Below are 23,211 nucleotides of genomic sequence, written 5' to 3'. Positions count from 1 at the left end.
ATTTTATATCTGAACATTTGATTGGAACACAGACTTTTACATGTTGATAATAATGTGATAACATGCTCAAACTTTGGAACCTTAAACAGAAAGTGATAATGAGGGAGGAGTCAATAACCCAATGATGGTGGTCTTCAGGATCAGTCCAGTCTTCATCTTGGTTGTTCTCCCCCCATCCTCACTCTCTGACCTCTGGTGGGGCTCAGCCCCGCTGTTATTCATGACTAAATCATGGACTAAATAAGGAAGTGCAGGACTTCTTGTGTTGGGAAGATGGCAATGAGTGATAGAGGGGGAGGGGACACTCGTCCTATAATCCCCTCATCACTGTCACTCCTATAAAAGACAGTTCTCGTTGTTTCCTCACTCTCTGACTAAGGTCCATGAATAAAGAAATGATCTGGTAGGAGATCAGAGGACCCATTTACTAGTTACCTTGAGGGGGGAATTGTAAGATCCTCAGAGACAAAGCTGCTTGATGTGGGCGGAGTCCTGGTTTAGGGTAACCAATCAGCTCATGTCTAGTAATAATCTTTGTATTTCTATTTTAGTAGATGGACGGGAGATGAGGAAAACCTCAGAGGATTGTCTCACTTTGTCTCCAGACTGTAAAGTAGAAGATGAGGACATCACACAGTATAGTCCAGGAGAAAACCCGACTACCTCAAATGTCCATCCGGCACCACACAGTGTAGATGGACCATCGTATTCCTCTTATCCTGAGGAACCTCAGACTGTGAGGGACGGGGCCGTCCTTCCAACAGAGAAGAGCTTTTCCTGTACTGAGTGCGGGAAGTATTTCCATTCTAAACCCAAACTTAATAGGCATGAAAGATCTCACACAAGAGAGAAGCCACATTCCTGTGCTGAGTGCGGGAAGTGTTTCCATTTTAAATCCCAACTTAATGTGCATAAAATTTCTCACACGGGGGAGAAGCCGTATTCCTGTTCTGAGTGTGGAAAGTCTTTTCTTTTTAAATCAAAACTTAATGACCATAAAATATCTCATACGGGAGAAAAACCGTATTCCTGTTCTGAGTGTGGAAAATCGTATTCACGGTCCTCGCATCTTTACACACATAAAAAAGTGCACACGGGGGAGAGGCCGTATTCCTGTTCTGAGTGTGGGAAATGTTTTTCACAGGTCTCGCATTTATTCACACATCAGAGATCTCACACGGGGGAGAAGCCATATTCCTGTTCTGAGTGTGGTAAATGTTTTTCAAATCAGTCCAATATTGAAAAACATAAGATGCTGCACACTGGGGAGAAGCCGTATTCCTGCCCTGAGTGTGGGAAATTTTTTTCACAGAAGTTCAATCTTTACAAACATCAGAGATCTCACACAGGGGAGAAGCCGTATTCTTGTCCTGGTTGTGGGAAATGTTTTTCATTGAAGTCTGCTCTTTCCATGCATCAGAGATCTCACACAGGGGAGAAGCCGTATTCCTGTCCTGAGTGCGGGAAATGTTTTTCAGTGAAGGCAAATCTTTATAGACATCAGAGGTCTCACACGGGTGAGAAGCCATATTCCTGTCCTGTTTGCAGGAAATGTTTTTCAATGAAGCCCAATCTTTCCAGACATCAGAGATCTCACACGGGGGAGAAGCCATATTCCTGTCCTGAGTGTGGGAAATGTTTTACACAGAAGTACAGTCTTTACAAACATCAGAGATTGCACACGGGGGAGAAGCCACTTTCCTGTCCTGAGTGAGGGAATTGTTCCTCATGAAGTCCTGTCTTCCTGTACATCAGGGATCCCACACAACCCTCGAGGTGTATTAGTGCCTTGAGTGTGGGAAATGTCTTCTATATGAATGTTGATGGACATCACAGCTCTCATGTGGGGAAGAAGCACACCCTGATATACACCTCAGATATACTCCATGGCTGATCTTCATCATGTAAGAAACAGTTGATAAGGAGATCAGAGATCACCAAAGACATGGATAAAATGTTGTACAGTGTTGGCCATTGATAGCAGTAGAAAAAAAAAATTGAGTCATTACCTCTCATTGGCTGAGTACATTTAGTGGTGTAAGTTTTAACAAACACTTTGAGGTCTATTTTTAAAAAAAAATTGTTAAACGAATGCGACAAATTTTGGTCATATTTTTTTCATATGATCATTGGCTCCATCTAGTGGCATTAATGGTGTTTTGCACTAAATTTACTGATGGAGATGTTACATTACACCAGGGATCTGCAATTAGTGGACCTCCAGCTGTTGCAAAACTACAAATCCCATCATGCCTCCGCCTCTGGGTGTCATGCTTGTGGCTGTCAGAGTCTTGCTATGCCTCATGGGAATTGTAGTTCTGCAACAGCTGGAGGTCTGCTAATTGCATATCTCTGCATTACACTGTGACCACAGCAGAATGATTCTATCTAGCTCACATTAACCCTTTTACTTCCAGAGCTGTTTTTGTATATTTTTTTTTTGCACACATGTTATAATGTACATTTTTGTCCTGAAGATTAGTTTAGTACCCCCAAACATATATTTTCTGAAAGCAGAGTCCCTGGAGAATAAAGAGGTGGTAGATCAATTTTTTATGCCACATTATATTAGCTCAGTGTTTTATCAAATGTAAATTTCAGTAAGAAATACATTAAGTGTAATTTTAGAGCACGATTGCAATATTTTACCCAGTTGTTGGTAAAAATATAAAATATTATTATAATTATACACGATTTATATAGAGCCAACAGTTTACGCAGCACTTTACAATGTAGAGGGGGGGGGGCAGCACAATTACAGGATAGTTCAAAACAGAAGGTACAGGAAGGCCCTGTTCATACAGCTTACATTCTAAAGGGAGGGGGTGATGGTACAAAAGGTAATAGCTGCGGGGAATGATTTGATGGGGACGAGGTTGTGTCGAGTAAATAGATACCCAACATGTCCAACTTTAAAATTGTGTGTGCTGCTGAAATGATGACAAAGTTTGGTACTCAATGTTTGCCCATAGGTGACGCTTTAAAAGCCTTTCCAGGTCCTCTGTGTAGTGGTAACCCATAATAATGGATGTGGAATGATTGCTCTCACTCTGGCATGCATGGTATTATGTAGTATATGTAGTGCAAAAAATGTTTTTTTTCTTATATAGACACTGGTAAAATGTTGCTTATGTTTGTAAGTAAGAAGGGACTCGAAGATTTGGGGTGGGGTTTTAAGTGCTTGGGTGTAAATTTAATTTTCTCACATAACTTTATTGCTATCACTTAAGGGACCGATAAACCCCAATATGATAGCATTTTGTTGCGACAGGTTCTCTTTAATGAGATATCAGGAGTCTATCAGACCCCTCATGTCTCCTGCCCTCCACTGAAGAGAATGGAGAGCAGATCATGCTCCATTCCTACCCCCTCAATCTCCTCACGTATCACAAACTTACTGAGTGACATTTCAGTATGGATATCACACTATTTCCTCAAACCTAATCTTTCGAAAAACTGAGCTTGTAATATTTCCCCCAGCCCGATCCCCTCCCCATGACTTTACTATCAAGAGGCACAACCATTGGTCCCTCCACACCCACCAGACTTCTGGGTGTAATCCTAGACTATGACCTCTCCTTCATTCCTCACATCCAATCACTGTCTATATCTTGCCACCTCAACATGTGCAACATTTTCAGAATTCAAGTCTTCCTGACTAATGACACTACAAAACATCTTATTCACGCCTTGGTTATTTTCCGCCTTGACTACTGCAACTCTCTCTACACTGGCTGACCCTCTCACAGGCTATTCCCACTTCAGTCTGTTATGAATACTGCTGGTAGACTCATACACCTCACTAACTGATCCGTGACTACTGCTCCTCTCTACCAATCCCTTCACTGACTTCCCCATCCACATGGTATAAAATTCAAAATACTAATTGTGACAGACCTAGCCTGGAAAGGGGCTTTTGGAGAGGATTGGAAGCAAGCCTCTTACCCACTGACTATGGGCCCTGGCATTTAAGGGAACACTAGTCTTTGGAAGGTGTATGCCTGGGGGATCCATGGAGTGGTCTTGTTACTTTGGATTCAAGTCCATGTCTTCCCAAGACACACAGACTCTGGGACTCTAAGCCTCGGGTCCAGGTTAAGGGCCTAGATGCCACATTTGAAGGACTGATCCGCACTATGGGACTCATAGCAGATGTTGATGTCATCAGCAAGCCGCCTGTCTGGGGTTGTCTTCTATAATGTGTTTATTGCAAGTAGGTCTAGAGTGCCCCCTAAGGGTCTTTCACCCATTGTTATGTGTGCTAATTAACTCACCTTTGGTCTGTCTGCTATGCAAACCATTGTAGGTTGTGTTTATACTTGTAATAATGTGTATTGTCCAGTACACAGTCATCCAGGTGACTAATTAACATAATGTTTATAGTATATCTCTGTTGTTATAATTATATTTCTGTGTGCAGTTTGTATTGTTAGGGTAATATGATCAGGAGTGGGATGTCCTCCTATGGTGTATATATTCTGTGTTAGTTTGTTCAAATAAATGTGTTCCAGCTTTGCAGCCAAACGAGTCCTGCCTAATTCTTGGTTGCAATATGCGGCTATAATATCTGATATCTATCTTCAGACTGGAGGAAGCGGTATATGATGGAAGCACTCAAGCGAGGTGGGAAGCGATTCTGTTACACTAGCCATAACATACAAAGCCATCCACAGTATCACACCCAGCTACATCACCAACCTCATCTGCAGATGTCACCCAAATTGTCCTCTCCACACCTCCTGCTCTCTAGCTCCCTTGTTACCTCCTAACCTACTCTCCTCCAGGACTTAAAAGTACTGCGCAAACTGTTGTGCTATATAAATCCTGTATAATAATAATAATAATTCACAGCTTCTCCGGCCACAGCGGTCAGGAATGATAGCAATGAACCTGGAAGTGACCTAATACATATCACTTCTGGGGTAATTTGAGCAACGGGGATCAGTGAGAAGATGTTCCCTGGTTTCTTTCTTCTACCCAGTAGCACCCACCATGCCAGGTGCTAGGTGGGATAGTGGAGCCCAACAAACATAGTGGGCGTATATGGAAACCATCCAGCATCAGTTTGGAAAGCTCGCCCTGTGACAATGTCTGAGAGCGCAGTTAGTCTTCACCAGAATGTTCCAGAAGGGTACTGTTGGTCTCTGTGACAAATGATTCCACCATTGTAGGTAGGTTTGGGAAGGTTTCCCTGAACATCATAATTTGGTGTTTGGCAATTTCCACCATTGCCCATACCTGTAAAATATCTAATGTTCGTTGTTGAAGTGAAGAGAGGAAAGAGGGAATTTTTATGGTGCTTACAAATAATAATGAAAAACAATCATTTAAAAATATATATATAATAATTTTAATGAGAATATAGTTAAAACACAAACAGGGCCACTTTGTTCACTAGTAATCAACAATTCATAGTAGAGGTGGTCATTAAGCGAATATTTAGCTTTAACAGAAGTTGCTTTTTCGTATATTAACACGACATGTTTCACATTAGCTTCATCGGTTTTTTACATATTTCCTAATTATAGGGTCAGCAGAAAAAAGGGGCCAGAACTTTCCAAAGATTTGTCTAACCTGAAAATGTTGATTGGAATAGCGAGTAATGACTCTAATGTCCCGTACACACGATTGGTAATTCCGCCACCAAAAGTCCAATGTGAGCTTTTGGTCAGAAATTCCGACCGTGTGTATGCTCCATCTGACTTTTGCTAGTGGAATTTCCCCCAGCAAAAGATTGAGAGCAGGTTCTCTATTTTTTCAACGGAAAAAGTTCCGATCGGAAATTCCGATCGCCTGTAGCAATTCCGACGCGCAAAATTACTATGCATGCTCGGAAACAATTCGACGCATGCTCGGAAGCATTGAACTTAATTTTCTTGGCTCGTCTTAGTGTTGTACGTCACCGTGTTCTTGATGATCGAAAGTTCAGAGAACTTTTGTGTGACCGTGTGTATGCAAGCCAAGCTTCAGCGGAATTCCATCGGAAAAAACATCCAAATTTTTTCAGATGGAAAATTCGCTTGTGTGTATAGGGCATAACAGTTTCAGATTTTTTGGGGGATTTAGACATTAGATAATTTTCTATCCTTTTGTATTATTCTATTGTAGGCATTTTTTAGGCAGACATGACTGTATCCCCGATTTCTAAGTCTATTATAAAGATCTCTGGAAGCTTCTTTTGAAGTCTTCTTCCTTGCTGCAATTCCGTTTTACTCGTAAGTATGGACTGTATAGAATACTTTTAAATAATGACATGGTGTGAGTTCTCAGCGTGCAAAATTGTGTTGCCTGCTGATGGCTTCCTGTAGAGGGAAGAATTTATCCTTCCGTCTTCATCCAAGGATATTTCAAGGTCTAGGAAATAAATTTCCATTTGACTTCAGTTCATTGTAAAATTGAGGTTGAAATCATGAATGAAAATTATTTGCAGGAATTGCCCAAGTTCGGCCTCAGTACCAGACCAGAAAATGAGTACATCATCGATATAAAAATACCATGATATAATGTGATCCAAAAGACCAATAAGGTCATCACAACAGTAGAGATCCCTTTCCCACCCCCCTAGGTACAGGATGGCATATGATGGGGTACACTTGGTCCCCATCGCAACCCCCTGCACCTGGAAGTAGTGGAAAGAGCCAAACATAAACAACATTATGCCTGCCCCTCCTGAAAAAATCAAGACTTTACTTAACCAATGGCACACAGGCCTACATTCCCGGTTTGGCCACTGTAATATCCTCAAAATGACTATCCTACCCAAATTCCTTTACCTTCTACAAGCCCTACCCATACAAATCCCTGCACTATACTTTAAACAAATTCATTCAGTATTCATAGAGTTCATATGGGCCCAAAAAAGACCAAGGCTCAACAAAAAAATACTCGCCCTCCCTAAACAACATAGAGGTCTAGCGATGCCGGACATTCGCACCTATTATCACGTGGTACACTTAGACAGGCTGGTAGATTGGTGCCAACATCCCAAAACCAAACTATGGCCTCAGCTAGAACAAGCCCAAAGTGAGATTCCCCTCAGTAGAGCCTCGTGGTGCTATTCAGCCCCCCCCCAAAATATCAAACGCCATCCTCTGATAGGCAACACCACAAAAATCTGTGCCCTTCTTATTTCCCGAGCTTCTCTCTCTTCCCAAAACTCACCCTTGCACCCCATACTGGGGAACCCTCAGTTTACACCAGACCTGCATGATGTGGTCTTTCGGGGTCTAGGCAATGCAGGCCTCTACTAAGCCTCCCACTTTAGTGCTGGGGGACGCTGGAAGACGATTACAGAATTCTCAGATCCCACGGGCCCCTTCTGCTTAGACTTCCTGAGATCACTTTAATTATACCACGGCACTTTCTGAGATCCATACAGCCTCCAGCTGGCCATAGCCAACCCCTCACAACACTGGAGTTCTACCGCATACACTTTCACTCACCTACAACCTGTTAAATACACCTCCTGCCAAGTATCAGCCTCCAAGCCTCATCAAGTAGGAAAGAGAACTGAACTGCCAGTTCAACGCTAACATACAAAACCATATCCTCCTTAGATTCACAAATAAATCTTCCATCTGCACCAAAATTCAGGAAACCAACTACAAAATTCTAACAAGATGGTATAGAATCCCATCACTACTACACAAATTCTTTCCCACAACATCTGGGACACACCTTTTGGTCATGCCCTAGGATCACAAACTTCTGGAAGGTAGATCGCAGAATAGCACAAAAATTCACAGACCGAGACATTCCAGACTAACCCGTTTTTTTCATCCTACATGCGCCAGACACACCCGAATGGATTTACAAGAAATCTGTGATACGCCACCTTCTCGATGCAGCCAAAGCCTGCATTCCGCTCCACTTGAAATCACCACACCCACCAACCATTGATTTATGGCTCAAAAAAGTAAACGAAATCAAAAAAATGGAAGACCTCATTCTCACAGCTCAAAATAGACAGGAAACATTTTCCGAAACATGGCAATTGTGGAACATATTCATATATTCAGATGAAGGCCAGGCCCTAAGAGGAAATACATCTGACACCTAATAATAATAATAATAATAATAATTTAAAAAAAAACAACCTTACGCTCTAATTTAATACGTAATGCATGACATCCTCTGGAAGATCAGCCAGACAAGAAACCCCACAATTCCATGTTCGTGGGAACCCCCTCCAACTCCCATCTCTGTCCCCCCCACTTTACCAACTACTTTCTATCTACCCCCACCCTATTAAATACCCTTATTTCCTTCTATCCTTGACCCCTTTATAGAGAAAAGGGAACAAGCCCATGGGGCCACGCAAAATTTTTCACAACCCACGCCTCAAGAATACAGGGGAGCATATGACAGAACAACGAGCACTGTAAAACTGAGAAATTCGATCTACAACGGGATTCAAATAGTAACGTCCTTACAATGATAAATTCTCTATACTTAGAACATTGAGAACTGCGATCAGATGTGCCAGTATACATGCTATAGTTATGTAGTTCCTGTTATATTTACGTGGTTGTATTCCTATTTCCTATTTCTGTTCCTGTAATGCATTGTAATGTTACGGTCCATGTGGGCCTCTTTCCCAGAATAAATAAACAATTAAAAAAAATAAAAAATAAATACATTGTGCCTAAGAATAAAACTCAGCTGTTCAACGACAAAAGAATTGTACTTGTGGGAGGAGGGTTGCCTTTCACGTAAATGGCTTACAACAACATCCAATCCCTTGTCACGATGATGATGGTGTTGTATAGGCTTTCTATATCCAAGGCAACAAGCCATGTTTTCTTGGGGAGGTAAATACCTTCAATTGTTTTCAACAAGTCTATAGTATCTTTGATATAAGAAAAAAGAGATGTAACGTGGGGGGTACAAGTAATTGCCAACTAAGGAGCTAGCATTTTCAGTTAAGCTGGCACAGCCAGATATTATGGGGCAGCTAGGTTGAGTTTTTGTCACGGAGACACCGCTCGCCACCGAAGGGGGTGAACAGCCATTGGTTATGGCTGTTTACCACGTGATCGGCCGTGATGAAGTCACGGCCGATCACAGATGGTCACACCCCGGCTGTGCACGGCGCATGCGCGCGATCGTGAGCGCGCTGCGCGTGCAGGTCGGTGGTGGAGTGTTCCCCGGGAACACTGCTCATCACCGACGCTGGTAAACAGCCATTGGCCGGCTGTTTACCCACGTGATAGGCTGTGATCCTTTCACAGCCGATCACTAAAATGTAAACAAACCGCGGTAACGAGAGTTGTTCTCCTCCTCACACACCGATCGTGTGTGAGGAGGAGATTGTGATAACATCTCGTTACCGCCTAGTGTACACCAATCACACTGATTGCCTGCCTGCCCCCCCCCCCCAATAAAGAGGACCTGTCACCACCCCTCATAGTACCTGTCAATCACAGTCCATCAGAGTACCTGTCACAGTCCATCAGAGTATTTGAGTACCTGTCACAGTCCATCAGAGTATTTGAGTACCTGTCACAGCCCATCAGAGTACCCGAGTACCTGTCCCAGGCCATCAGAGTACCCGAGTACCTGTCCCGGCCCATCAGAGTACCCCAGTACCTGTCACAGTCCATCAGAGTACCCGAGTACCTGTCACAGCCCATCAGAGTACCCGAGTACCTGTCCCAGCCCATCTGAGTACCCGAGTACCTGTCACAGTTCATCTGAGTACCCGAATACCTGTCCCAGCCCATCAGAGTACCCGAGTACCTGTCACGGCACATCAGAGTACCCGAGTACCTGTCACGGCACATCAGAGTACCCGAGTACCTGTCACGGCACATCAGAGTACCCGAGTACCTGTCACGGCACACCCGAGTACCTGTCACGGCCCATCAGGGTGCCCGAGTACCTGTCACGGCCCATCAGGGTACCCGAGTACCTGTCACGGTCCATCAGGGTACCCGAGTACCTGTCACAGTCCATTAGAGTACCGAGTACCTGTCACAGTCCATTAGAGTACCGAGTACCTGTCACAGTCCATCAGGGTACCCGAGTATCTGTCACAGCCCATCTGAGTACCCGAGTACCTGTCACAGTCCATCAGGGTACCCGAGTACCTGTCACAGTCCATTAGAGTACCGAGTACCTGTCACAGTCCATTAGAGTACCGAGTACCTGTCACAGTCCATCAGGGTACCCGAGTACCTGTCACAGCCCATCTGAGTACCCGAGTACCTGTCACAGTTCATCTGAGTACCCGAGTACCTGTCACAGTCCATATGAGTACCTGTCACAGTCCATCAGGGTACCCAAGTACCTGTCACAGCCCATCTGAGTACCCGAGTACCTGTCACAGTTCATCTGAGTACCCGAGTACCTGTCACAGTCCATATGAGTACCTGTCACCGCCCTTCAGAGTACCCAAATACCAGTCACCAAACCATCAGAGTACCTGAATACTTGTCACCAGGCCATCAGAGTACCCAAGTACCTGTCACCAGGCCATCAGAGTACCCGAGTACCTGTCACCAGGCCATCAGAGTACCCGAGTACCTGTCACCAGGCCATCAGAGTACCCGAGTACCTGTCACCAGGCCATCAGAGTACCCGAGTACCTGTCACCAGGCCATCAGAGTACCCGAGTACCTGTCACAGTCCATCAGGGTACCCGAGTACCTGTCACAGTCCATTAGAGTACCGAGTACCTGTCACAGTCCATTAGAGTACCGAGTACCTGTCACAGTCCATCAGGGTACCCGAGTACCTGTCACAGCCCATCTGAGTACCCGAGTACCTGTCACAGTTCATCTGAGTACCCGAGTACCTGTCACAGTCCATATGAGTACCTGTCACAGTCCATCAGGGTACCCGAGTACCTGTCACAGCCCATCTGAGTACCCGAGTACCTGTCACAGTTCATCTGAGTACCCGAGTACCTGTCACAGTCCATATGAGTACCTGTCACCGCCCTTCAGAGTACCCAAATACCAGTCACCAAACCATCAGAGTACCTGAATACTTGTCACCAGGCCATCAGAGTACCCAAGTACCTGTCACCAGGCCATCAGAGTACCCGAGTACCTGTCACCAGGCCATCAGAGTACCCGAGTACCTGTCACCAGGCCATCAGAGTACCCGAGTACCTGTCACCAGGCCATCAGAGTACCCGAGTACCTGTCACAGTCCATCAGAGTACCCGAGTACCTGTCACAGCCCATCAGAGTACCCGAGTACCTGTCCCAGCCCATCTGAGTACCCGAGTACCTGTCACAGTTCATCTGAGTACCCGAATACCTGTCCCAGCCCATCAGAGTACCCGAGTACCTGTCACGGCACATCAGAGTACCTGAGTACCTGTCACGGCACATCAGAGTACCCGAGTACCTGTCACGGCACACCCGAGTACCTGTCACGGCCCATCAGGGTGCCCGAGTACCTGTCACGGCCCATCAGGGTACCCGAGTACCTGTCACGGTCCATCAGGGTACCCGAGTACCTGTCACAGTCCATTAGAGTACCGAGTACCTGTCACAGTCCATTAGAGTACCGAGTACCTGTCACAGTCCATCAGGGTACCCGAGTATCTGTCACAGCCCATCTGAGTACCCGAGTACCTGTCACAGTCCATCAGGGTACCCGAGTACCTGTCACAGTCCATTAGAGTACCGAGTACCTGTCACAGTCCATTAGAGTACCGAGTACCTGTCACAGTCCATCAGGGTACCCGAGTACCTGTCACAGCCCATCTGAGTACCCGAGTACCTGTCACAGTTCATCTGAGTACCCGAGTACCTGTCACAGTCCATATGAGTACCTGTCACAGTCCATCAGGGTACCCGAGTACCTGTCACAGCCCATCTGAGTACCCGAGTACCTGTCACAGTTCATCTGAGTACCCGAGTACCTGTCACAGTCCATATGAGTACCTGTCACCGCCCTTCAGAGTACCCAAATACCAGTCACCAAACCATCAGAGTACCTGAATACTTGTCACCAGGCCATCAGAGTACCCAAGTACCTGTCACCAGGCCATCAGAGTACCCGAGTACCTGTCACCAGGCCATCAGAGTACCCGAGTACCTGTCACCAGGCCATCAGAGTACCCGAGTACCTGTCACCAGGCCATCAGAGTACCCGAGTACCTGTCACCAGGCCATCAGAGTACCCGAGTACCTATCTCCAGCCCATCAGAGTACTCGAGTACCTATTTGCAGCCCATGTCTCATAGAATATACGTTGGGGTGTTTGCTTTCCAAAATGGGGTCATTTTGTGGGTAATTTCACTGTCCTGGCGGTCCAGGACCTTCAAAAGTGTGATAGGTAGGAATGAAATAAGATGTGTCATTTATGCTCCTAGAACGCCTGAACGTACTACTTCAATGTTTGGCCTCTCTATGTGGCCAGGCTGTGTAAAAGTCCTACACATGTAGCATCGCCATACTCGGGAGGAGTAGCAGAATGTATTTTGGGGTGTAATTTTTGCTATATACATGCTATGTGTTAGAAATATCTTATAAATTGACAATTTTGTGTAAAAAAAATGCGTTTTAATTTTTTTCCACATATTCCAAAAACTTCTGGAAAAAAATTAACCATTCAAAAGACTCATTATGCCTCCCAGATTATATGTTGGGGTGTTTGCTTTCCAAAATGGGGTCATTTTATGGGAAATTCCATTGTCCTGGTACTCCAGGGCCTTCAAAAGTGTAATAGGTGGTTGAGAAATGAGATGCGTCATTTTTGCTCGTAGAACGTCTGAAGGTACTACATCAATCTTGGTCCTCTGTATGTGGCCAGGCCGTGTAAAAGTCTCACACATGTGGTATCGCTGTACTCGGGAAGAGTAGCAGAATGTATTTTGGGGTGTAATTTGTTGTATGCATATGCTGTGTGTAAGAAATAACCTGATAATATGACAATTTAGTTAAAAAAAATCAAAAAAAAAAAAATCTTCATTTTGCAAAGAATTGTGGGAAAAAATGACAACTTAAAAAAACTCACCATGCTACTTACTTTATACCTTGGGATGTCTACTTTGTAAAAAGGGGTCATTTGGGGGGTATTTGTACTTTCCTGACTTGTTAGTGTCTCAAGAAATGAGGTACACCTAATGTACTGAAGGCCTGATCAGAAGTGATCCATTTTCAGTGATTGGCACCATAGTTTGTAGACTCTATAACTTTCACAAAGACCAAATAATATATACTAATGTGGGTTATTTTTACCAAAGATATGTAGCAGTATAAATTTTGGCCAAAATTTATGAAGAAAAATTACTAATTAGCAAAAATTTATGACAGAAACAAAGAAAAAGGCATTTTTTTTTCACAAAATTTACGTTTGATTTTATTTATAGCACAAAAAATAAAAAACCCACTAGTGATTAAATACCACTAAAAGAAAGCTCTATATGTGTGGAAAAAAGGACGCAAGTTTCATATGGATACAGTGTTGGATGACTGAGTAATTGTCATTCAAACTGTGAGAGCGCCGAAAGCTGAAAATTGGTCTGGTCAGGAAGGGGGTGTAACTGCACTGTATTGAGGTGGTTAAAGTCTATGGGACTGGGACGTTCAAAATCTAAAGTGCTAATTTTAAAGGCTAATATTCAAGTTACTGTCCTAAAAAGTGTTTGGGGACCTGGGTCCTGCCCCAGGGGACATGTATCAATGCAAAAAAAAGTTTTAAAAACTGCAGTTTTTTCGGGAGCAGTGATTTTAATAATGATTAAAGTGAAACAATAAAAGTGTAAAATAGAAAAAAAAAGTCATTTAAAATCACTCACGGCTATAATGAATTGTCGGCTCCCCGTAATACAGAGAACACTCATTGAAAGTCATTGATAAAAAAAAAAAGCGTGGGGTTCCCCCAAATTCAATTACCAGGCCCTTCCAGGCCTGCGTCAAATAAAAAAAAAATTGACGTGGGGTTCCCCCTAAATATCCATACCAGACCCTTTATCCGAGCACGCAACCTGGCAGGCCGCAGGAAAAGAGGGGGGACGAGATAGCGCCCCCCCCTCCTGAACCGTAAAAGGCCACATGCCCTCAACATTGGGAGGATGCTTTGGGGTCCAAAGCACCATATTCTAGCTTTCTTTTCCAGCAGACGCTGCAGTCTGAGAAAAGCTTGATCCAAATCTATTTTAGAAAATTCTCCAGAATTATGGGATTCTTGAGCTTCGTTCATAAGGCCCTCCCAACCCTCCTCACAGAAGGTAGCCATAGCTATGAGGGGCTTTCAACAAGACACAACAGATTAACAGACCGATTTGGGTGTTCTATCCTGAGCCGGACATGCTTTACATAGGATCTAATATTCGTGTTTGCCGATACTCTGATACCGGACTAGTAATATCATAGATTTCCATAACCAGGAATGAGATAAGGAAGGATCCATATTGTGTCATATCATGAAGCAGATTTTTGGCCTCCCTCACAGCTTTACTGTCAGATCTAGGGGATCCACCAGTGTGCTCCATGCAGTACAGTACTGGACCAAAGTTATTTGCACTAACCCACTGTAGCGGCGGCTCCTGAAGAGCACGCGCTATGCGTTTTTCAATGTTAAAGTTATGCCTAAATTGCAGTTTGGTTTGGGTACAATTGTCTAAATTTAGACTTCAGCATCAGTCTGACTGGACTGTGAGATGTTCAGCCTGGCCACAGGGGGCACTGTCTCTTCTAGCAGGCATGGAACTATGGTCTGGTTAGGTGCTTAAGTTACACTCTCTCAGAGCCCGCCCAGTGGGAGTGGCGCTCTCACTGTGCTTTCTGGGAGAGGGTATTTAAGATGCGGACATCACGTGGTTCGGGGTTCCGGTCCAGAATGATGTACTGACTTCATGGTCCTGGTCCTCCTGACCAGCCCCCAGGAAGGCTATGGCCTGGGGTGCGGATCCACCCAATTTTGATGTCTCGGGGCTGGCTAGCCCGAGGCAAGGAGACTAAAGAAGGATTCTGAGGTGGTTGGGTGCCGTCTCCGGTTTGGGAGACACCCAGTGACTTCAAGCATTCCAGGGGAGGACTCTTCAGAAGAAGACAACGTATGGGTTGGTTTCTTAGCAAGAGCCTGGAAGGGCTGAGGTACCCGAGAGAATCCGGTCTTGTGGATATCACCAAGCTGGCTTAAAGATCCAGGTATCCTACGAGTGTTTTCAAGCTTAGTTTCCCAACGTGTTCTACAACAACGTCTGTGGCAGAGACGTTATCTTATACGTTCTACAACAACGTCTGTGGCAGAGACTTGTTCCTGAGTAAGCACCTTGTTGGCTGCTAGGCCTTGTGAGAGAGGGACCGTCCAACCTGAGTGATCATCTAGCTGCGAATGGTAATTCTCTGGATGCAGTCAAATTAAGCAAGTTCTTCAACATTTTGACTTTGACACTAAGAGTACCTCAATTTCCTTTCCAACCCTCTGATCCCAATTTAAGAGACTGTTCATTGTCTACGTTTTGCAAATAAAATCCATTCAAGTGGATCTGTTGTCAGTCTCTCAAGTTACTGGGCCATTTGCCAAGGGACACTCCTAGATGTAACGAGGAAAACAGAAGGTAACGGTAAGGGTAACGGTAACGGGGGGTTAGTGCTACACCACTAATTGGACTGGACAGGGACATGCCATCAGTTGTTGGGACACTGAAAGCTGCTAACACAGCCCGAGCTGCTATATGTCAGAGCAATAGTATTACTAGTCAGAGGATTACTCAGTCAAAACACCTATTTTATTCAGTTGTTTGCCAAACCCCCAAACAAGCTAAATTCTGAATCTGGGTTCAGTCCAAACCTGGAGCTCATTTCTAGTGGTCAGTGTAGTGGCCTTTTTGATTGGTAATATTCGAAGGGGAAAACACTGCGCTATGCCAAACAAACACAGAAAAAATACTTTTAAAGCAGCTGCCAACACTTCAAACAAAGTTCAATAAATATAAAATAACAAACAGTGTGGCGCTAAATTTGTGTAACAGAATTATACATAGAAAATAATGTGGTTGTGAAAAAACAAAATATAAATATACAAAAATGTGAGGTAAAAACTGTGAATACTGAAAAACCATTAATGGTTAAATTAGTGAGTCCCAGTGAACAAGTCCACATATATTTGATTTGATTAGATTTTTTGATTGGTGACCAGTTGAAGAAGGATCCCATATCAGTAGTCATTTTACTGGTCTCTTACATTGATGACCAATGAGAGATGTACCCCTTTATATCAATGGTCAGTGTAGTGGTTTTATACATTGGTGATCAATGGGAGAAGGATCCCCTTATCTCTGTGATCAGTGGGAGAAGGAAATTCTTACATCATCAGTGGGAAGACTGCCCCCCTTACAGATCATTGATGTCAGTTGTTACTGAGAGACAGAAATTGTTAATTTCTCAAGAAATCCCTAGAAAGCTTTGGAGAAACCCTGGGTGAGGAAGGCTGGAATGCAGCGTGGCATGGAGGCAATCAGCCTGTGGCATTATGGGAGCCCAGGTTGCTTTGATAGCGGCCTTAAGCTCATCTGCATTGTTGGGTCTGGTGTCTCATCTTCCTCTTGACAATACCCCACAGATTCTCTATGTGGTTTAGGTATGATGAGTTTGCTGGCCAATCAAGCACAGTGATACCATGATCATGTGACCAGGTATTGGTCATTTTGGCAGTGTGGGAGGTGCCAAGTCCTGCTGGAAAATGAAATCAGCATCTTCATAAAGCTGGTCAGCAGAGTGAAACATGAAGTGCTCTAGAATTTCCTGCTAGAGGGCTGTGCTGACTTTGGACTTGATAAAACACAAAGGACCAACACCAGCAGATGACATGGTTCCACAAATCATCACGGACTGTGGAAAATTTATTTGGAAATAAAGGTCCCAGAGTCTGGAGGAAGAGTGAAGAAGCACAGAATCCAGCTTGCATGAGGTCCAGTGTGAAGTTTGCCCAGTGTTTTGTAGGCTCTGATGATGATACTCAGCTAGAGGAAGGCAGTAGCGTGAGCACAGAGAGAGGGGATGCTCAAGAAGGACAGCAATCTGGCAGTCATGTTCCACAAGCTGCAGCATACTGCCAGGTTTGATCCAGTGATGAAGAGGGAGGGGATGATGAGGGCACTGACTCCACGTGGGTGCCTGGTAGGAGAGAGGAGGAGGAGGCACATGTCCAACGAGGCAGGATGCCCTCCGGGGGCCAGCTTAGGGGCAGCACACCGACTGAAACACACCGCAGAGCTCCGCCTGTGCAGGGCGCTGCCTCTGGGCGTTATTCTAAAAATTCTTTGGTGTGGGCCTTTTTTGAGATGAGTGCATCAGATCGCACCACTGCTATTTGCAACATATGTCTCAAGCGTATCTCGTGTGGCCAAAACATCAGCCGCTTGGGCACCACATGCTTGACCAGACATATGTTGACCGGCCATGCAGCTCGTTGGCAAGCGTACCTCAAAGACCCACACCAAAGAACAAAGCGGAACTCTCCTTGCTCCTCATCAGCTGGGATCTCCAACCCCACTAGACCTTCAGTCCTCTCTGAAACCTGCACTGAGAGGAATGAAGGTGTAGAATTAGGTGTGTCACAGCCAAGTGCTTTCGGGCACTCTGCTAGCAGTACACCCACGTCCGATTATAGCAGGCAAATTTCCCTGCCCCAGCTGCTGGACCGTCGAAAGAAGTTCACTCCCAGCCATCCACATGCCCAGCGGTTGAATGCTAGCTTGGCTAAATTGCTAGAACTTCAACTGCTGCCTTTTCAGTTGGTAGACTCGGCCCCCTTCGGTGAGTTTGTACAATGTGCGGTTCCTCAGTGGCAGGTCTCCAAACGCCACTTTTTCTCACGGAAGGCGATTCCGGCTCTCTACCGGCATGTGGAAGGCAATGTCCTTGCCTCGCTGGACAGGGCGGTTGCATATTACCACTGACTCATGGTCCAGCAGGCATGGACAGGGACGTTACCTGTCTTTCACGGCCCATTGGGTCACTCTTCTGGCAGCTGAGAAGGATGCAGGACAAGGTGCAGTAGTGTTGGAGGTTGTTCCGCCACCACGCCTCCAAAATGCTACTACTGGTTGTGACACACCTCTCTCCTCCACCCCTCCTCTTCTTCTTCCTCCATGGCCTCTTCCAGTGCTCTGTCCTCAGAACCAGCGGTGCTCCGTAGGCGTTCCAGGGGCTACGCAAGTACGCAGGCAAAATGATGCCATGCCGTGCTTGCGCTGGTTTGTTTGGGGGACAGGAGCCACACTGGGGCAGATATTTTGTCAGCTCTGCAGGGGCAGGCCGAGAGGTGGTTGACGCCACGCCAGCTTAAGCCAGGAATAGTGGTTTGCGACAATGGCACCAACCTCCTCTCTGCCCTCCGACAGGGACAACTGACCCATGTGCCCTGTGTGGCTCACGTCCTTAACCTGGTGGTGCAGCGGTTCTTGGGCAGGTACCCGGGCTTACAGGATGTCCTGAAGCAGGCCAGGAAAGTCTGTGTGCATTTCCGCCGATCATTTAATGCCTGTGCTCGGCTGGCTGAGCTCCAAAAGGAGTTGAACCTGCCCAAGAACCGCCTTATATGTAACATGCCCACCAGGTGGAACTCAACGTTGGCCATGCTGCAGCGGCTGCACATGCAGCAGAGGGCCATCAATGAGTACCTATGTGACTACGGCACCAGGACAGGGTCAGGGGAGCTCGGTTTTTTCTCACCACGCCAGTGGGGCATGATCAGGGATGCATACACTGTCCTGTCACCGTTTGAGGAGGCCACAAGGATGGTGAGCAGTGACAGTGCATGCATCAGTGACACTGTACCTCTTGCAGGGCCGTCTTTAACGCAGGGCAAAAGGGGCAGCTGGCCTGGGCCGTCATTGCTGGGGGGCCCAAGGCAGCTGCCAATTAAGCTCTGCGCTTCTCGCAGTTTTCCCGGAGTAGCGGGTGCAGCCGATTTCAAACCCCCCCGCGTTCTCCCAAGTGCTGGCCATATTTATTATAAAGGAAGAGAGTGGGACAGCTGTGGGCTTCGTGTGTTTGAGCCCGCTCGTCCCACTTCTCCCTCTGTCAGGAGCTCCGGAATCAATGACAGAGCGAGAGCGGCGCTCCGTGTTCCTCCCGCCCCCACCCCCGCCTGGCAGACTTGTGCAGCACACAGCCGAGTGAAGTTTTCTGGCGTGCTGGGTCTGATAGGTGGACTCCGGAGACTGTGTTGCACTGCCGTGTGATCAGGTAAGAAAGACCAATGAGGAGAGGGGGGGGTACAGAAGTAAGAGGTGGACATGGGGGGTACAGAGGTGGAGGAGGTACAGAGGTGGACATCGGGGGTACAGAGGTGGACATGGGGGGGTACAGAGGTGGACATGGGGGTACAGAGGTGGACATGGTGGGGTACAGAGGTGGACATGGGGGGGTACAGAGGTGCAGGAGGTACAGAGGTGGAGGAGGTACAGAGGTGGACATGGAGGGGTACAGAGGTGGACATGGAGGGTTACAGAGGTGGACATGGGGGTTATAGAGATGAACATGGGGGGTACAGAGGTGGAGGAGGTACAGAGGTGGACATGGGGGGTACAGAGGTGGACATGGGGCGGGGGTACAGAGGTGGAGGAGGTACAGAGGTGGACATGGGGGGTACAGAGGTGGACATGGGGGGCTACAGAGGTGGAGGTGGTTACAGAGATGAACCCAGAGGTGGACGGGAGTACAAAGGTTGACATGGGGATGTACAGAGGGGGACAGGGGGGTACAGAGGTGGACGGAAGGCTATAGAGATTAATGTGGATTGGGGGGGATACAGAGGTGGATGGGGGATAAAGAGGTGATCTGTGGATGGGGGGATGCAGAGGTGAACATGGATGGGGGGTACTACAGAGGTGGATGGGGAAAACAAAGGTGGACATGGAGGGGGAGGGGTACAGAGGTTGACGGAAAGATATAGATATGAACATGGATGGGGGGTACAGAGGTGGAGGGGGGGGAAGTGAGCTGTGGATGGGGGGGCAGAGGTAGACAGGTGTTACAGAAGTGAGCTGTGGATGGAGGGGTACAGAGGTGAGCTGTGGATGGAGGGGTACAGAGGTGAGCTGTGGATGGAGGGGTACAGAGGTGAGCGTGGAATACAGAGGTGAGCTGTGGGTGGAGGGGGGTACAGAGGTGAGCTGTGGATGAGGGAGCAGAGGTAAGCAAAGTGATGTGCAGAGGTGACCAATAGATGGTTACTTTGGGGGAGGGGGAGGATATGCAAGTACTGCCCCTTGTGCTGATTTGTCCTCCTCCCCATCATCTTGAACTCCCCCATCTCTCCCCCCCAATAATCCTGGACTTCCCTATCCCCCCATCATCTTGGACTCCGCTATCTCTCCCCCCCCCACCCACCCATCATCCTGGACTTCTCTATCTCTTCCCCCATCATTCTTATTATTATTGGGGATTTATATAGCGCCAACAGTTTGTGCAGTGCAGTTACAATTCAATACATATGTTTATGTGTGTTTTGTTTTTTTGAATGTTGGGGTGGAGAGACAATGTGCATGGGGGGGCTGCCAAGAATTTTTTTTGCCCAGGTCCCACTCAATAGTAAAGACGGCCCTGACCTCTTGTCCACCTGTTGGAGCATACGCTGCGTGGAATAATGGACAGGGCACTTGAGGCAAAACAGAAGCAGGAAGAGGAGGACTTCCTTGCCTCTCAAGGCCCCCTTTATCCGGACAGTGTTCCTGCTGTCCCACCCATCACACAGGAAGAGGACAAGGAGGATGATTGTGTCAGCATGGAGGTGGAGGCTGGCACTCAGCATCAGCAGCAGTCTTGTAGGGATGATTTACAGTCCCAAGAAACCAGTGGAGTTGTACGTGGCTGGGAGGAGGTAGCTGCGGATCATGTTGTCCTTAGTGACCCAGACCGAATGCCTCAGCTAACCTATGCTGCATGGCCTCCCTGATCCTGCAAAGCCTGCGGAAGGATCCTCGTATTCTTCAGATCAAGGAGAGGGACCATTACTGGCTGGCCACTCTCCTTGATCCACGGTACAAGGGTAAGGTTGCCGACCTTATCTTGCCATCACAGAGGGAGCAGAGGATGAGACATCTCCGGGAGGCCTTGCAGAAAGGTCTGTGCAACGCGTTCCCAGAGACTGGGAGGTTACAAACTCCTGGTCCTGGACAACGTGTTGCTGAGGCATCGGTCAGAAGGAGCGGTGGAGAAGGTGGCCGTCTGACCGATGCGTTCAGACAATTTTTTAGTCCGCAGCCCCAGGGTATGATCAGTTCCAGCAACCATCGCCAGCGTCTGATTTACATGGTGCAGGAATACCTAGGGGCAAGGTCAGACTTGGGACACCTTTCCCACCGAAAATCCTCTGGCTTACTGGGTCTTGAGGATGGATCACTGGCCAGAGCTTGCACAGTATGCAATTGAGCTACTGGCCTGTCCTGCATCCAACGTTCTTTCGGAACGCACCTTCAGTGCTGCTGGTGGCTTTGTTACCGATCACAGGGTGCGCCTGTCCACCGACTCGGTTGATCGACTGACCTTCATAAAGATGAATCAGTCTTGGATCACCCACAGCTACCAAGCACCTGAAGCTGATGTAACCGAATATTTTTTTTTTTAAATATCACATCCTTCAAGACTGCCTATGCTGATGCTGAGTGACTGTCCTGTTACTTTGATTGTCTATCCTCTTCCTCCTCCACTGATATCTTGGAAGAACATTTTTGGTTCTGGGTGATGCCACCAGCCCAATTTTTCAGCCCCTGTTTAACAGGGGCATGTAATTACAATTTTTGATGCAATGCTTTGCAGCAGGGCTCATTCTTGCACCACAACTAGAGTATATGGGAGAGTTTGCAGTGTCGTGGCACCAGCACCAGCGCTTAAGGCCCAATTTTTCAGCCCCTGTTTAACAGGGGCATGTAATTACAATTCTTGATATAATATTTCACAGCAGGGCCCGTTCCTGTGCCCACCGAGAGAAACTGTGAGGACTTATAGTGTTGTGGCACCAGCACCACAAGCACCAAAGGCCCAATTTTTCTACCACTGTTCAACAATGGCATGTAATTACAATTCTTGATATAATCATTCACAGCAGGGTGCTCCAGCACCCACCAAGAGTCACTTTGAGGGCTTACAATGTTGTGGCAACACCAACACCTTGTTCCGCCATTTCTGCAGAGCATATAGGGCAGGCCCCTACTTTCAAACATCCAACTTACAAACATCTGCTACTTGCAAACGGAAGGAGACAACAGGAAGTGAGATGAAAAAAGACGGACGGCAAAATTATACAGGGGTGATAACCCTTCCCTATGTTTTCCAAAAAGCTTAAAAATAGATTTTTTGACTGGAGCTACACTTTTAAATGACTTTTTTTCCGTTAAATTTTATTTTGTGCAGGGACTGTTCTAAACACGGCAAACACGTGGCACTTCACAGGCATACTATAGACACCCCCAGGCACGATATTTAAAGGAATATTTCAATTTTTTTTAACTTTAATCGTCGTTAAAATCAGTGCTCCCGCCAAAACGGACATTTTTAAAAACATTTTAGGCATTGACCCATGTCCCCTGGGGCAGGTGCCAGGTCCCCAAACCCTTTTTAGGACAGTATCTTGCATATTAGCCATTAAAATTAGCACTTTTTATTTTGAACGTTCGAGTTCCATAGACTTCAATGGGGTTCTAAAGTTTGTACAAATTTGTGGTCTGTTCGAAAGTTCTGATGCGAACCGAACCGGGGGGGGGTGTTCGGCTCATCCCTATCACCTACTATGTAACCATTTGAATGCATGATGACACACCTCTGCAGCCTCCGCTGTATACTGGATACCCGCCTATGTTCTTACCAAGTCTAGTTCACCTAAAGGGTTGCTAACAAACATGTCATACTTACCTCCACTGTGCAGTTGGTTTTGCACAGAGTGGCCCTGATCCTCCTCTTCTGGGGTCCCTAAACGGGACTCGTGGCTCCTCCTCTTCTCAAGTGCCCCGTTGGAGAAGCGCTCTCTTTCAGGACACCCGTGCGCTCGCGCTCCCCAGTCCTGCTGCTGCCTCTATTGACAGACAGCAGGACTCTGCACCGTCCCCGGGGCCCACATCATTGGATTTGATTTACAGCAGCGGGAGCCAATGGCTGCGTTGCGTTGCATATAAGCCTTTAAAATTAGCACTTTTGATTATTCATGTTCGTGTCCCATAGACTAACTGTGTTCGCGTGTTTGAACAAATTTTTTGCCTGTTCTGGATAAGAACCGAACCGGGGGGGGGGGGGGGGGGGGGGT

At 46.5% G+C, this 23,211-nt stretch overlaps 2 protein-coding genes across 4 annotated transcripts in view; one reads left to right on the top strand and one right to left on the bottom strand.

Moving 5' to 3' along the window:
* LOC143989605 (uncharacterized) overlaps nucleotides 1-4,344 on the top strand; it is a 270,608-nt gene extending 266,264 nt beyond the window's left edge. For 2 of the 3 annotated variants that reach the window (XM_077489820.1, XM_077489819.1), the window contains one exon: nucleotides 552-4,344. In XM_077489820.1, coding sequence (XP_077345946.1) covers nucleotides 552-1,714 — 1,163 coding nt within the window. In that variant the 3' untranslated portion in view covers nucleotides 1,715-4,344. The remainder of the gene's footprint in view (nucleotides 1-551) is intronic. The other variant, XM_077489821.1, reaches the window with a different exon arrangement.
* The window catches only part of LOC143989549 (uncharacterized), a 157,571-nt gene that overhangs the window by 122,734 nt on the left and 11,626 nt on the right, over nucleotides 1-23,211 (bottom strand). The window lies entirely within an intron of this gene.

Source organism: Lithobates pipiens, unplaced genomic scaffold, assembly GCF_037356315.1.
Source record: "Lithobates pipiens isolate NorthernLeopardFrog02 unplaced genomic scaffold, aLitPip1_a1.2 Scaffold_18, whole genome shotgun sequence".
NCBI classification, from domain to species: Eukaryota; Metazoa; Chordata; class Amphibia; order Anura; family Ranidae; genus Lithobates; species Lithobates pipiens.
This window is presented reverse-complemented; position numbering and strand designations above follow the sequence as displayed.